We start from the raw sequence: 17,073 nt of genomic DNA on the forward strand, positions 1-17,073 counted from the left end.
GCTGCAAGCAGAAAGGATTCACTAACGTTTACAGTGATCCTTCCTTTTATAATTCCCTTTTATCACTCCATTTACAACACCAAATAAATTGTGTTCCCTCAGGGGATTCAGCTAAACCCTCCTGTAATTGTGGATTAGTATATTGTCCTCTAGCCCTTGCTCCGTCAACTGACACATGTCAGAAGTTCTCAAGCAACAAATCTGAGGGACAAATTACCTACCTCCATTAAAAAAAAAAAAAAAAAAAAGAGAGAGAAAAAAAGGTTTGTTGTTTATTCTCAGAAATCTTTCCTTTGACCTTTCTGGCATCTCAAGGGTATACAAATTAAAATTCAGATGCAGAGAACACTTCAAAGAACAAGCCCTCAAAACCAACCATTGCTTTCTAATGCAAACTGAATGAAATACTCAAGAGTTCCCAGAATTCACACTCTTTGCGTGTCAGATACCAGTAAAAAAACATTAAGTCCTCAATTCAGCAAAGCATGAAAAGCACTTGCTTACACCCATGCTTATTCAGCGAGCAAATCTGGGTTATGCAAAGGTGAATAAGTTACCCCGAGGTCAGCCAGGGTGTGAACTTCCACTCCACTGCCTGTGCTCTTACACGGCACTAATGTGTTCATCTGCCCAAACCTGCTAGGACTGTTAAAAGCATCACAGTGCTTCATTCTTTGCTCAGGAAGACATGCACACAGGTTTCCAAACCAAGAATTATGCTCATCTATGGCATCAGACACTCTTTCCTACCGTTTTACTATTTATCATCGCCTTCTGCCTTCTTTTAAAGCCTAATCTAGCCTGCTTTTCCCAGCCAAGAGTGCTCTTCACTCTTTTCTGGCTTTTCAATACTAAACTATCATTTTGTCTTCAAGGAAGCGCACAAAAATGGCTGTATGTTTTCAACTACCAATGGCAAAAGGCAAGAAGGAAAATTAAAAGCTTCGGAACTTCCCTGACTGGAGTACTCAAAACAGACAGCTAGCGTTGTTCCACTGAATATGTACTGTTAAACTAAAAGGTGGTTTTGGTTTAGTTTCCGGTTTTGATTTTGTTTGTTTGTTTTTCTCCAAAGCATAAGTGAAAGTTTGTTTTCCTGTATTATCTTAATGAAGTTGATAAAATGTAACTTATCCCATATAATTTAGCTCCTGGAAAAAAAAAAAATCTTTCCTGGGTATAATTTGAGCTACTAGTAATTAAAGAACTAGTATCAATACCTGTAAGTAAATTTCAGAAAGATGTTAGTCACAAGCCACAAACACAAGCCAGATGATAAAATCGCTCCTGGAAGTTCCAAGACACACAGGAAATATTTTTACTATCTCACAACAAATTGTCATTCAAGGAATTTTTTTTCATTCTGCATCAGGCCAAACTAAAGGTAAACAAACAACCCCCCAGACTTTCCAACAATGAACCTTCCCTCTTTATAGCTTCAGCAGGAACTTTAATATTACAAAGCCCATGTAAACACCTAAACATCCTGTTACCTGTTCTAACACGGATCTCCCTCTAGCCTGTTTGCACCCCTCCTATCTAAATTAACCTATTACTTGTTGCAGGAGGGACTTGAGTGTCAGTGAGACATCTATCTCCAGTTTTGATCTTAAATTGTAACATTGCTGAGAGGGGCATAGAATCTTAAAAAACATTACAAACTTAAAGTGCAAACTTACATGGACTCGTTTATGACAGGCACAAGAGCAGAGGCCAGTTTTACAGGCAACGGCACAATCAAGTAGTTAAATCATGCAACTGTTTAATTGTCTGTGATTACTTAGACGACTTTGCCAAGGACTAAAGGAGTGATGGAATCTCCCCGGCATGAACACAGAAGCAAGAAAGTATAATAGCAAATAGCTCTCAACAGTTCCGCATTCCAGATATTGCTATATAGTTGCTGTGGGGCTTCTTAAAGCAGTCAGAGTATGCCCTGTCTCTGCATTTTTGAAGCTGATATGTTATGATTTATACCCTCCTTCTGTAAATTGATTCAGAGCACATCTACTAGTGGTAATTTCAGCATCCTACTCCAAAATAACCCCAGGCTATGCTATAAAGTTTTTAAGTCAGAGCAAGTCTTCTGTTTATTCCCCCTCTAGAAAAAAACAACAACAACAAAAAAAATATCCACACCAAAAAATCCTCATCACATCAAACTCTGACACAATCCATAGCTTCTTACACTGTTGCTTCAGTATCGGTACCTGCACAAACACTGGAAACTTCAGGCATTCATGAAACTTTATGAAAGAAAATAGTAATGCAACAACAGGGCAGTGCTTTGGAGATGGTGTGTCTCCTCCACTCATAATGGAGAGGAGAATCTTCCTCATCTCCAAAAATTAAAATGCTGATGGTTGATGAGATAAAATTAACTGTGTTCTTTTCTCAAATTAATATTTCAGGAAAAGTTTCACCATCTGAATCCTTCTACAAAATGAAAATTTTCTTTATAGCAGATATACCAGAAATAAACCTCAAAATAGCTTAATGTGAAAGAAGTCATCAAGAGAGACAGTTTTAATATCATAAAGAGTTGCAGGTAGGAATTCACTGGCCTGTCAAAAAAAGCAAACCAGAAGCCACCATAAATACTACCTCAACCAGTAGTGTATGACATGAAATCTTACAGTAACCTCAGGAAAAGATTCCACATTTTCAGGAGTGAAAAATCAAAAGAGAAAAAATTTAAGAAAACAGAGGGAAAAAATTCAAGCTGTAACAACTAGTTGTGTCACACATACATGGAAAAAATATGCCGTTTTGTTTCTTTTTGACAGTGGAAGACAATTTTACTTCCCTTGGTACGTAAAGTTTGGCATCTGAAACATACATGTAAATGGTCAGGTGCGGAACTTTCTTTGGCACTGAGCTGGCACATGTAAAACACAAGACTAAGAAACCACCTACCTATTTACAGCATGAGCCAAGGTTTAGCTGTTACTAACAACAGCATATTATTAGAACCTTAGATTCAAATTGTTTATTTGTGAGTGTGATTTTATTATTGATCCCTTTGTCTCCATTTATAAATGGAAGTCAGAAAGCAAAGGATCCATGGCAATTTATATACCACTATTACTACAGACAGGTAATTTCTCCTACAAAAATATAGTTCCAGTAGGACATAATCCAAACATGTTTCAGAAGAAGGGTTATCAATAATGCAATTTAAATGACCATGAAGTGTTCAAATACGTTTAAAAATCACGCCTAATACACACATATGTACTTTGTAAACAAACAAAAAGCCTCACTGCTCGGCTACAGTTTAAGACCCAAGTTCTAGTGCCACTAAGAGGAATTTCACAATTCAGTAAAACTGGAGTAAGAGCAGGTGTTTCCTAGCCAGGGGAAATAGGAAAGGGTTACAGTGCTGATTGTATTACTTCTACACCGATACACGCAATGACATTTCACGTTTATTGCATTTTATGTGTGCTAGAGGTGCCCATAAATTTATTTCCACTTACAGTTGATGAAAAGTCCATTTGTGGCAGTCACCTTTGATGTTCTCGAACTCTGAATCTGACTAAAACAATTTATTGTGGGAGTTGCTTCAGTTACCAGTTAGGTAGCAGCAAGTTAGAAAAGTTTTGCAGCAGTTATGTGCCTCCTCTGAACTTTTTTTTTTGCCCCCCTTTTTGGTTGCATTTTTGTATGTAATAAAACTCACAATCAAAGGCTTCAGATGTTGCAACAATCAAGATAATCTTTGTAACCTGAGTTCAAATAGTTTACAGCTATTATCAGAAACGAGTGAATGATGTATTGCCCTCCTGCTGGTATGTTGACATTCTTCAGTTATTTAACATCTGTCACAGGCATTTTCATGCTGGTAACAAAGGCAGAGCAACTGATATTGCAGAGCACATACAGGGTGCTCACATTCTCTCACAGTACAGAAGAGTTCTTTGTGTTTCTGCCCAGTGGGCTAATAACAAATTTAATTAAGATCTACATGGAACAGTTACTGAAGGAAAATTGCCCATCAAGGCACAGTTCAGGGTCTGTAATGAGTACAAAGGTTAGACTGCAGAAAGCAGCATGTAATATTAGCAAAAGACAACCCCTTACCTTTCAGCAAGTGCTTGACTGGGTGTGCTTTTTACAGAGAGCAGCTCTTCTTCAAGCCTCTTCCTTTCCGCTTCTAGCTGCTCTAGCTCATCTTGAGTACGTTTGCATGGTGTAATAAACTGGAGTTCCTTTAAAAGCTCTTCTTTTTCATTGATTAACATCAGTTTTTCCTTTTCCACATCCAATGCCCCAGGCCAGGCTTCACTATCTAGCTTAGAGAGTTCAATCTTCAAGTTAGCCATGCTAAAATAAAACACAGCAGATCTGTCTGAGCCCAGCACAGCACACAAATCCCAGCAAAGAGAGAAGTGATACAATATTATGAAATGTATCAGGATATCACAACATTTTCTACTCAAAGTCATGCTTTTAATTAGTTTTGCTTCACAAGGACACAGACTATGCTAGAAAAGCAGGACATCTATCCAGGCCAAAAGCAACATGCATATTCATTAAAAATTATTTGCTCCTGTTCAAATGCCTAGTCGAAGTAAAAATCACAACATTAATAAATGTCTGGTAATGTAGTAGTGGCAAACCTAGGAGTACCATGGATTTTTCCTAAGCTGTTGGAGGCTGACTGCTCCTCAGAAACAGCAATGACAATGGAGAAAGAACACACACCATAGCAAGATGCTCAACAGCATGCACGTATGCAAATCTTAAAAGGCAAAAGCATTGTTCTTCTATGGGATTATAATAAAGGTAATAGGATAGCGGCCACTTAAAGAGAAAGGAGATCATTAACTCGAAAAGTGTGAGTTTGCGCAACTGCTGTTCCCATTGCAGATGTCGAACCACAGAGTTAAGACACCCAGGGCTTTATTATCCACACATATTGCACAGATACACGCATATAATGGAAGCAGAAACTTCCCTACGTTGTTATTGTACTATAGCTCAGTCCTGATCAGGGCAGGTTATTTCCAGTGTTCAGTCTCCATAATCATGCTGTCCGTGGGCTCAGCAGTGTAGCTTAAAAAGCGCAGGTCTTGCAATAAAAACTCATTGTCCACTGGGAAAGCCTAAAAATTCCTGTTAGAAGTGCCACATATCTAACAGGATGATACCTTTCAGTTACTTCCAGCCTTAGCCATACTTGAGGCAGCTGCATAGCTGAAGATATGGAAGCCCTGAGCTCTGTAACAGCTCCTAGCCTGTTGCAGGCTGGGAAAAAGGCCAAGGGAGAAATCAAAATAGGAAGAAGTTTCCATACAATCTCAGGCAAGAGGAACCGATCTGTTTCTTTAATTTATTTGTAACTGCCATAGATAAATACACCTCAGCCATCTCAACAAATGCTGAAAGTCTGTGCAACTTGAATGTTACCAGGCACTACCTAAGGTAATGACCCATGCCATATTTCATAAATACACACAAATAATTTGGTGTGTATAATCCTTCTGCAGTTCTGACAGATTTCGGGGAACATATTTTTCTTATTTCCAGTTTGTTTACTGTGATTAACAAAACTAATAATATCATGCTTATTTTGCATCTCCAGTATTAATTTTACAGCACATTGAGGCATTTATTTATGGTCAAAGCTAAGAATAGTTAATGTTGAATCTAACTACTTCATTGCTTATACTAGAAGCTTAAAGGGAACCACTCCTCTTTTTCTTTCCATAGGTAATATTTCCTTCTCATCTGCACCTCAACGAAAAAAAAACAGCTTCAAAAATGAAAACAACCCACACTCCCACCAAAGCCCTGCACGAACAAGTGTGACTCAAGGTATTTTCACAGAAAAACAATGTAAAATAAACAGAAATGCTATCAGCAGTACTACCATAACCAAATGGTGGGATGAAATGAAGCATTTCAACATACTTTGCAGCTGTTACATGTATTATTTATATTCAACAGTCCTTTAGAGGAGCAGTACTCGGAGGGAAAACAACTGAATAATTTCAGATTTCAGACATTTGTTAAGATTTTCATCTCCGGGTCACTGGTTCCCCCTAACCTTGTTCTGAAAGGACCTGCTACTGACAGCTGTTGGATGATAGAGATGAAAGATAAAACACAATGATGGGATTGTTTAGTTTTAAGACCTAGTCAAAAGAGAGGATGATCTGGTTTTGCATCAGTTACACCTGAGGAAAAAAATTCCATCTATCGGCATCTAAAACACCATCTGACAATTAACATTGTGTACATGATGATTCTGAGCCAAAATCATACATGTTCAATACTGAACAAACACAACAGTCTTAGCATTCTTTGCTGAATGCATTGAATATATAATAAAATTTTATGATCCGTAATGAGGATATAAAGGATTACTGCTGTTACTGGCAAGGATGGTAGCTACTACTCTGTATGGGGAGGGTATATATTTGAAATTAAGCAAAGAAAAAAACTTTGGTTGTGCAGCCTCCTGCCTTCAAAACATAAGAATTAACTATGCCTTTACTGTGTACTTACAAGCTGCAAATTTCTTTTCCTAGTTTTGTAATTGACTATGCCACAGTATTCCAACTGAAATAATACTTAAATCTCAGATTAAATGGCATTTTAGCCACAGTTTTCATCTGGGGAAGAGTGTTATTTTTATTTTATTGCCTTGTTTAGTTCTTTATAGTAAAAAAGGAATTTTGAGTGTGGGATAACTTTTTAGATTTCTATTCCCCTTAAATTACAAAGCACCTCCATAACAAAAACTAAAAGGTTTCTGTATAGCTGACACCTAATTTTGTGAAAAGTATTAGAATATAATACAACACACTTAATAAATTATTAATAGAGAGATATCCCACACACTTTTTTTTAATGGTAAAATCTTCCCTGGTATTGTGTCACACTTCTGGTGTGCCAGAAAACACATCATTGTAACCCTGAATGTTCTGCTTTCTGATGGCCATTCTTCAGTGCTGTGGCAACTCATCAAAGTGGCACTGCTTTCATGAGCAACCGCTACAGAACTTTATTTGAAAGCCATTCCACATTCATCGATGGAGCAGTTCCTGATTTCTTTTCTCCTTAGGTTAAATTCATTAAAAATACCCAACTCTATAGTGATAATAAATATTTAAATTATCCAAAGTCCCTGGGGAAAAAAGAAAAAAAAAAATAAGCCTACTAAATCTGCACTGGAAGTCTGGAGCAACTCTAGAGCTGAAGAGCCTTCATTGCATAGTAAACCAAAGTGATGATCTTAAAGAAGGATATAATGGACACAAATAACCTGGTGACTCCTTCAGTGGGAAGCCAGCTGACCCCAGCAATGAAGCTGGAGCACAAGTCTGACGCGGAGCAGCTGAGGGAACTGGGGCTGTTCAGCCTGGAGAAAAGGAGGCTGAGGGCAGACCTTATCGCTTTCTACAGCTACCTGAAAGGAGGCTGTAGTGAGGCGGGTGTCAGTCTCTTTTCCCAGGTAACAACCAACAGGACAAGAGGAAATGGCCATTAATTTGTCACCATCTGCTTTTTTTTTTTTTTTTTAAACACATTCAACTTAGCATTGAATGTAAAACCTACTGCTCAAAAGCACCAACTGCTCCTGAAAGCCGCTTGCCCTCTGAAGAAATACACACACTTTGCCGTGAAGCCCACGGTGCCTCGGGAGAGAAGTCCACTAGATGTCAGTGCAAGCGCAGCGTTCGTGCTGGGGGACACATCGCGTTTTCAACACAAGCCTGTAACTTAAAGCCTCTAACCCTATTACCTTCTCTTTGCTTCTTCATATTGAAGACTTAATCTGACCTTCTCTGCTAAATTTGATCTATTTCTTGTTCCAACCTGTTGAGAAAAAAAATAATAATTAAAAAAAAAATCCCCTTATTGCTGTGTAAAGCTGCTAAATTAATCAACAAAGCCTATGCACAGGCTAGAACAATCATGACTTAAACTAAAACCACAGTCACCTGCAGCCACGCACTTGCTGTTAAATGCTTAGTTAGGAATCTACTGAGATGTACAAAGCAGTGCTGTTTTCTTCTGATCCAGTTCATCTCTTATTAACTACTCTACTACCAATTGTCCATATCCCACCAGAGTAAAGCAAGAGCATTTTCAAAGCAGTCTTGCAGTGATCACACCCAAAATTTTCATCTCCTACTTTGAACTCCACTGAACTCAGAATTTAGAACTAAGTCAGTGCATTTCAAAGTAAGACTTCAATAAATTTGCTACAAAACCCAGACAAGCTTAGCTCTTTGCTTGGAAAACTTCGCACAGCCTCTTCCTTATAAACTTAGTTCACAGAACTTCAAAGAAGGTACACAAACTAAGCACAGCTTTCTGTGTATGTAAATATACTGTCAGCGAAACAGAAGAGGCTTTAATGAATCATTGAACAAGTAGTTCCACTAACAGTTTTTCAGCTCTGTGAAATGAAATTGCGCATTTAAATTGTGAGATCTTGTTTCTGAAAATTAAAAACATCTTCATCCCGAATTAAGTCTGCAAGGTGAAACATAACCTACAGATAGATTAGAAGAATAATATCTACTTATGCTGATCTTCGCTGTACTGGAACTATTTCATTAAATAAAATTGTCATAAATGCTTCATGCCAAACATAGAAAGTTGATCTGAATCTTGATTTAAAATTTAAGGAGAAAAATTCTAAGTAACTCTCTCTTAAACATGTATGTGTGTGTGTATGTATATATATATACACATACACACACACACATATACACACCTATCAGCAACGGTAAACCATTTGATTCCAGTTCCATTAACTGCAACATTCTGATTCAATTTCTCTTTACATTTGTCAAACTGGAAGAAAGCTCACCTCACCAGAAATGTCAGTCTGAGACCCTGTATCCAGAGTTTGCCTAGAAAAACACAGTTGGGAGTTTACAGAGCTGGAACTCAAGTCTGGTTGAGATGTTCCAATGGTCTGGTCAAGATGGAATTTCTCTCTTAGCTTTGCAAGACTCTGTCCAGGAAACAGAGAAGACAGTGGTGTTAAAGTTCCTTTGTACTTCACTGTGTAAAGTACCAGTGTATCTCCAAAAGATGTTTACATAGAAGACTCGAATATAAAAATTCTGGGTTTACTTCATATTAAGCTACTCATATGGTTTTGTGTCTTTTTCTTTTTAAGCTTGTCAAACAATTAAATACTTAGCTGATTAAAAAAAAAAAAATCTGCTTTCAGGAAAGGAAATAGGGCAATTTCCATTTGGAAAACTCTAATTGAGCTAGAAAATGCCCATGTATCACAGAAACACACCTCAATTTTGTCCACTTAATATTTTCAGTTGTGGTTTGGAGGTAACATCTGCATTGTACCTTACATAGAAGTTTGGAAACTTGTATTATTTGACTGACATATAGTGGCTTTTTGAATTAGGAAAGTCACAGGCTTCAGTTGCCGCATCTGAAAACTGATTTTAATACTAGTTTGACTCAAACAGTTTTGAGAATTGCTTAAAAAGTAAAAAACGCTAAGTATCTAGTATCAGGAAAGTTATTCACGTTAAAACAAATCCACAAAAATATTTATGTCAACCATTAAAAGTACCTTCATTAAATCTTGTTTTTCTCTCTCCCCTGAACTTATTGCCTTTCTGATGGACTTCAGTTCACTCAAGATGGCTTTGGCCTCACATAGTTCATACCCGCTCTGACCTCCAGACATTTTTTGGTCAATTCTGTGGGAAGACAGATTATTAAAACTGGATACAGAAAATAATAGTAACATCTCTGCTGTTCAGCTTCAGGCAGAAGCATAATTAGGAAACAGAAGGGAAGAAGATAAGAGATAGCATTTCCCGTAACAGACATGCAAAAAGGAAAAAGGACATTGAAATCACCATTAAAATACTTACTATTTAATCCTTGGGAAAAATGTCAAGCTCACACACAGTGCTCATGAGTACAGCAGCACTGCTGACACGACTATGAAAGTTCCCATCCCCACCATAGCTCTCTGCAGCAGAGCAGCAGCTTTTGGGTACACCTTGCATACCACTAACTGTTCGTGACCCTCACAGAAAGCAGTGGCATTCCTCTACCCAGACCCACATCCCGATGTGGGCACACAGGCAGGTTTCTTGGTGCTCATCAGCCTCGCAGAGATGCAGTGTAACCAGCTCCACTCTTGTCACAGCTTCCCTCTCGTTCACCGTAATCTCAGGCACTACACAGTCTAGAACAGCTGCCCTGCTCAGTCAGTCACCAGACTCTCTTTACTCACAAAATCTCTGGATAATTAATACCATCTGTCTTTCATTGGACAATTTATTATTAAATTCCTGGACTATCAATGATTTTAAAAACTGTAACTTGTAAACAAAACAAAAAAGCCCCCAAACTTAGAGATAAAAAGATTAGTATTTCCTTATTTACGTCAAGAAGTACGGTTTGTAAACACATTTCTCCAACCTCTGGTTTAACTGAATATTTCATAGCATATAGAAATGACTGCAGCTGTGCTTCACAAAATTAAAAACAACAGCCATCTTCACAAAAGTCAAGCATCAAGTAGAGGATAAATTCTTTTATAATGCAGTTGGTTTTCTGTTTTTATCATCATCCATCATCTTAGCTAGAAGACACTAACCTTGTGAGTCAGGAATGAAAAAACATGTTAATGATCAGAAGTTATCTTGAGCAATCCCTGCAAGAACAGAAGCTCACACAAAACACCTGTAACAGTATTCTATTTTACTTCCAGTTTGTGCACAAAGATATCAAGGTTCTAAAGCAGCATTTTAAGCTGTGAGCACGTCTGTTTTCCCTTCTCCACATATCTGGTTTTGTGACAACTAGAACTGCATTTTTGTAACAAAATTACATATGTGACTCAGCACTCGAATTTCTATTCAAGGATATATTTGTTTCAGCTTGAAAGTTCCTCAAACCCTTTCCTAGGTAGGCACGCACTCAATGTCTGACAGCACTCAATTTTTGGTAACTGATCAGGTTGCTAAGGTCAAATATATACAGAATATGCCAGCAATTGGGATCATGAAAGACCAACTGGGTAACACACCACGTGCTGCCAAGTAATATGATGTGCCACATTCAAATCACAACTGCTTGACTCTGTATATAATTAAGATGGACAAAACAGATCTCTAACATGTAAGATATTTCATCTTCCTGTTTTAAATTAATGGGATTAGTACTGTTGGAAAGTGGCTGACTGAATTTTAACAACAAATGTCCAGTGTGTTTCTGTGGAATGCTGTTGACAGTTTCTGAAACATGCTTTGGATTCCTATCAAAATGGCTTGTGAGCAAGCTGCTCTGAAACAATACTTCACTGTTGAATTAATATAATAAAACCAGCATGATTGGCTAACCTTTAATCCTGGGACAGCAGCCTGAGTTTTTATTACCTTAAGCTTTGGAATCAATATATCTTCTTCTAAATTTTGCTTCAAATGAATCTGATTTATGAATAAATAAATTCAATCAACGATCCTTTTCTCCCTTCACTCCTTGCTAGCCTTTATATATTTAAATGACAAATATTACATTTCTGTTTTAGTCAAAATGAAGGAGGGTAGAGACTTGACTGGCATCCTCCTAAGATGCTGAGGGTTTTCAGTTCCCAATTGTCTTCAAACTCTTCATAGCAGAAAAATATTTGTTGTCTATTTTCACATATCTAGTTATAAGTGGCCATTTCCTGGACCAGAAATGTTTTTCTCCCAATTAAAAAAAATCCTACTGTACAGAACTGATCTCTTAAAATACACAGGCAACAGCCTACAAGATATTTTGGTTAGGACTGGGAACCGAACCCAAATCTCTCAGCTTCAAAGACAGATGCTCTGTCATCCTTTGCAAATCCCTTTGACAAAAGATGGGAAAAGTGCATTTCTGTCTTCCAGGTGCTAAAATACAATCTTCCTATATATTCTGCAAGCTCTCCAGGATAAAAATTGTTACTTATCTGACAGAACGCTGCCATAGACAGGAAGTCCTGAGAAACAGGGTAAATGAATCCAGACAATACTACATTAATGCTGCAACATTGCTTCTGCTACTAGAATCAGTGTACTAAGAGTACACAACTCAGCATTTTACTGAGTATGTTTGGGATTGGAAGGGACCTCAAAAGATCATCTAGTCCAATCTCCCTGCTGGAGCAGGAATGCCCAGGTGAGGTCGCACAGGAACATGTCCAGGCGGGTTTTGAATGTCTCCAGAGTAGGAGACTCCACAAGCCCCCTGGGCAGCCTGTTCCAGTGCTCTGTCACCCTCACTGAGAAGAAGTTTTTTTCTCAAACTTAAGTGGAACCTCTTGTGTTCCAGCTTGATCCCATTACCCCTTGTCCTATCACTGTTTGCCACTGAGAAGAGCCTGGCTCCATCCTGGTAGCACTCACCCTTTATATATTTATAAACATTAATAAGGTCACCCCTCAGTCTCCTCCAAACTAAAGAGCCCCAGCTCCCTCAGCCTTTCTTCATAAGGGAGGTGCTCCACTCCCTTCATCATCTTTGTTGCCCTACGCTGGACCCTCTCCAGCAGTTCCCTGTCCTTCTTGAACTGAGGGGCCCAGAACTGGACACAATATTCCAGGTGAGTCTCACCAGTGCAGAGTAGAGGGGAAGGAGGACCTCTCTTGATCTACTGACCACCCCCCTTGTAATACACCCCAGGATGCCCTGGGCCTTCCTGGCCACAAGGGCACAGTGCCAGCTCATGGTCATACTGTTGTCCACCAGGACCCACAGGTCCCTTTTCCCTACACTGCTCTCTAATATGTAATTTCCCAACCTATACTGGAAGCTGGGGTCGTTCCTGCCCAGATGCAGGGCTCTACATTTTCCCTTGTTAAATTTCATCTGGTTATTCCCTACCCAACTCTCCAGCCTGTCCAGGTCCCGCTGGATGGCAGCACAGCCTTCTGGCATGTCAGTCACTCCTCCCAGCTTGGTGTCATCAGCAAACTTGCTGATAGTACACTCAATTCCCTCGTCCAAATCGTTAATGAATATATTGAATAATATTAGCCCCAGTACTGACCCCTGTGGCACTCCACTAGACACAGGCCTCCAACTGGACTCCGCACCATTGACTGCCACTCTCTGGCTTCTCTCCTTAAGCCAGTTTGCAACCCACCTCACTACTCTATTGTCTAGACCACACCTCCTCAACTTAGCTGTGAGGATGCTGTGGGAGACTGTGTCAAAGGCTTTACTGAAGTCAAGGTAGACCACATCCACCGCCCTGCCATCATCCATCCACCTTGTTACATTCTCATAAAAGGCTATGACGTTGGTCAAGCTTGACTTCCCCTTGGTAAAGCCATGCTAACTGCCCCTAATAACCCTCTTATCCTCGATATGTCTTAAGATGGCACCAAGGACAAGCCATTCCATTACTTTCCCAGGGACAGAGGTGAGGCTGACCGGTCTATAATTACCCGGGTCCTCCTCCTTGCCCTTTTTGAAGACTGGAGTGACATTTGCTTTCCTCCAGTCCTCGAGCACCTCTCCTGTTTCCCAAGACTTGGCAAAAATGATGGATAGCGGTCCAGCAATGACTTCAGCCAGCTCCCTCAGCACCCGCGGATGCATCTCATCTGGACCCATGGATTTATGGATGTCCAGACTACTTAATTGTTCCCTAACCCAGTCCTCATCGACTAAAGCAAACTCCTCCATTGACCTGGCTTCATCCGGGGTCTCAGGGGTACAGGGCTCCCCAGGACAGCCTCCAGCAGAGTAGACAAAGAAGGCATTCAGTAATTCTGCCTTCTCTGTATCTTCTGCCACCAGGGCACCCACCTCATTCATCAGTGGGCCTACACTGCCCCTGGTATTAGTTTCATCTGCTATGTATTTGAAAAAGTTCTTTTTGCTGTCCTTGACCTCTCTCGTCAGCTTTAATTCTAAGGAGGCCTTGGCTACCCTAGCTGCCTTCCTGCATCCTCTAACAGCAGCCTTATATTCCTCCCAAGTGGCCAGCCCCTGCTTCCATGACCTGTAAACTCTCCTCTTCTGCTTGAGCATACCCCACAGATCCCTGTTCAACCACACAGGCCTCCTGTCTCCCTTCCTTGACTTCTGACGTGTGGGGATGTTCTGATCCTGAGCATGGAAGAAGCAATCTCTGAATGCAATCCAGCTCTCTTGGGCCCCTTTTCCTTCAAGCAGTCTTGCCCATGTATCCTTAAGGTATGGGTACATGCCACAATATGGAAAACAACTAGCATTAATAAACTTTTTGTTCACATTAGTTAAGAAAACATGTTTGTTAGCAAGGCTTCCTCTGCAGCAAGTTCTCTGTGGTGACTGTTCCAGCTATGTCTAATATTTTAGGGCCCAACTTTGTAAGTCAGGAGCAGCAGGGAATGCTCAGACTGAAAAAAATTCATTCCCTAATAATCCAACTGATTAAATACCCAGAATGCTCACCCAGTTCAGCATCAGCCCTTTGGACACGAGGCATCCCAGCAACTGGAACAAAGAAAGCCAGGTCTCTAATCCTCAAATTGTGAAATTGTGACTCATTCAAACCCTACACAGCGGTGCACCATTTACACCTCCAAGAACAACACCCTCCTGTCTCTCTTTTGAGCTCAGAGGTGGGAAGGAGGAAAGACCTAATTACCTTTGAAAAAAAATTTTTAAACGGGACACAGAAAGCAGCTAAATTCTTCCTCAGAACCTTTAACCACTGTCATTCTTTCTACGTTTTTTGCAACACAATCTACCTCATGGAAAAAAATAGGAGGGGAACAGATTTCTCATGTTAACACTTACACAATAGGTTTGCCATTTCTACAGCTTTCCTGCTTCCTAACTACAACAAAAAGAGCTATTAGATTCTCGTTTTCTCCTCCAGTAATTCTCTCACATAAGATGGATTCAATTCCATGAAAAAAAAATCAGGTGACTTAATTAGGTCAGTTTTAACTATTTTCTTTTACTCACTGTTGCAGTGTTTCAAAGCCCTGTTCCTTGTACAGCAGCTCTTGCTTCATCTGAGAGAGTTCCCTCTTCAGCTTCTTAACCTTGTGTGTTAAATCAAAGCAAGAGTTAGAAAATTCCTCTTGTTAAACAGCATAACACATGGCTTTGAACAATTAATGTATTCTCTACATCAGATGAGACAAAAAAAAGAGAGTAGATTGCTCTGCTGACACATATTGAAAACAAAAGGATCTGTTCTCTTCCTGATGTCTATGGGCAACATGCTTTAGTATTAAAGGGACACTTAAATCAGAAATGAGAATTATTAGCAATAGCAGAAGGCACACTTGATTTCAACTTAGAGGATTGGATCTCTCAGAAACCCTTATGTTTTTCCTCAAGATCATCTTCTGAGTGTCCTCTGCCATAATTCATCATCATTTCATTATAAAGAAATGTGAATTAGGCACATTATCCTAGAAGGACGTGACCTACATCATAATACAAACTCTGTTTACTGCATCATACTTACATTAAGCTATTCTCGTGCTCCTTGTCTTCTCCTTCAAAACTTTCATATAATTCCCACTTTTTCACAACTCTTCACTTGTTTTATCCTTCAACCCCTTCCTACTGCTTCTGCACATCATCTTCAGCCACCTGACAGGCCTCTCGCTTCCTCCTCCTAATCGCACCTTTAAGCCGGCTCCTGCGCTAAACCTCTGCTGTTCTCAGTGCTCAAGTACTAAGCGAACAACAGCAACAGCCCCCCCTTGTTATTTTATAAAGGTGCATCCCCTACACACTGCATATGCATAAACATACTGTGATGACATATGTTGTTTGAATTATTTGATTACTAATTAAAGCCCCAAAGTCCACTGCAGGATCAGATCCTTCAATTCTGATCTAACGAGAAAGGTCTTTCTTCTGCTTATTTCATTTAACGGCTGTCTGATTTCTGTCATATTTTCTCCACAACCTATTGCACAACAGGCAATTCATTTATCCAAAAGGCTCCACATGCATATATTAAGCACAGCTAACAAGGAAAAGGCCAAAGGCCCATTCAGAACTTCCTCAAATGCCGAGTTTCCCCCCTTCAGCCACCATTAACCTGATGATACCAGTAAAGCCTTGGCCAGTGTGAGAAACAGGTTTAGTACCTCTGACCTAATAGTTCACTAAACAATGTGCAAATTCTAAATAGCTAGCTAGCAGCTTCCTAATGACTAACTTTGTTTCCCATTAAGTCCATGCATGCATATAGTGTAAAATGCCAAAAGGTGGCACAGTAGCAAGCATCCTCAAACATTCCAATAAGGGTAAACTATGATAATAGTCATACTTCTCTTGCCATCTTCCATGAAAACCACTTTCCAGTCCTAGAATCACAGGGCTCCCCTTTTTCTTACCTCAATGATTTTCATATCCAGTGGCTTTGGATGACAACACACTTTATGCTGACACAGATATTCTTGGACTGCACCCCTCTAAACTCTGCAGACAAGATTCAGGTCACCTATTTTAGGCACATAATGCAACTTGGACTTTGCAATGCCAATAAATCAGGTGTTTGGAACCAGCAGGATATTGGGTTCCTTGACTCCAAGGAACAATGAAGAGAGGAAAGCACCTCCAGAAAATGAATTACTGTGATTAACACACCTGCTCTTCTCAGCCAACAGACAAATTTGTAAATTTGCAGCCAAGAGGCGATCCAGTGTTCCTTCATCTTGAGCTGGGAGGTGATCAGATCTAAGCCACAGGAAAAACTGAGCACAGGACCACGTCTGAGTTTTCCCCTCTTTGACTTGTGACTGTATTTAAATTCGATCCTGTGTTTTGTTCTTCAAGAACACTGTTAATTTCCCAAATATACTAGTGATCCCCTTGCCAAAGGGAACATCTGTTACTGCTCCACTCGTTTTAGAAAGACGCTCTCGCCTTGTCTTTTCATTCTTGCTCCTGACAGGGTCTTTTCTGCTGTTGATTCTCCCTATTAAACTTCAAAAATTTTCTTCCCACCTCCTCCAGTGTTGAAATAATTTTTCTCACTAACCACCTTCCCTTCTCCTTAAAGGACAAGGGACTACAAACTGAGATGGGTAGGGATGAACAGGTGTACAAAGCAGTCAGGAGGGCAACATCCAG

The 17,073-nt window shown here is 39.7% G+C and overlaps 1 protein-coding gene across 3 annotated transcripts in view; it reads right to left on the reverse strand.

Annotated features, from left to right (window-relative positions):
* The window catches only part of WWC2 (WW and C2 domain containing 2), a 100,393-nt gene that overhangs the window by 32,670 nt on the left and 50,650 nt on the right, over nt 1-17,073 (reverse strand). For all 3 annotated transcript variants that reach the window (XM_071807649.1, XM_071807648.1, XM_065836942.2), the window contains 5 exons: nt 14,941-15,020; nt 9,566-9,695; nt 8,831-8,977; nt 7,754-7,827; nt 4,084-4,326 (listed from right to left, as the gene is read on the reverse strand). In XM_071807649.1, coding sequence (XP_071663750.1) covers nt 4,084-4,326; nt 7,754-7,827; nt 8,831-8,977; nt 9,566-9,695; nt 14,941-15,020 — 674 coding nt within the window. The remainder of the gene's footprint in view (nt 1-4,083; nt 4,327-7,753; nt 7,828-8,830; nt 8,978-9,565; nt 9,696-14,940; nt 15,021-17,073) is intronic.

Source organism: Patagioenas fasciata, chromosome 4, assembly GCF_037038585.1.
Source record: "Patagioenas fasciata isolate bPatFas1 chromosome 4, bPatFas1.hap1, whole genome shotgun sequence".
NCBI lineage: Eukaryota > Metazoa > Chordata > Aves > Columbiformes > Columbidae > Patagioenas > Patagioenas fasciata.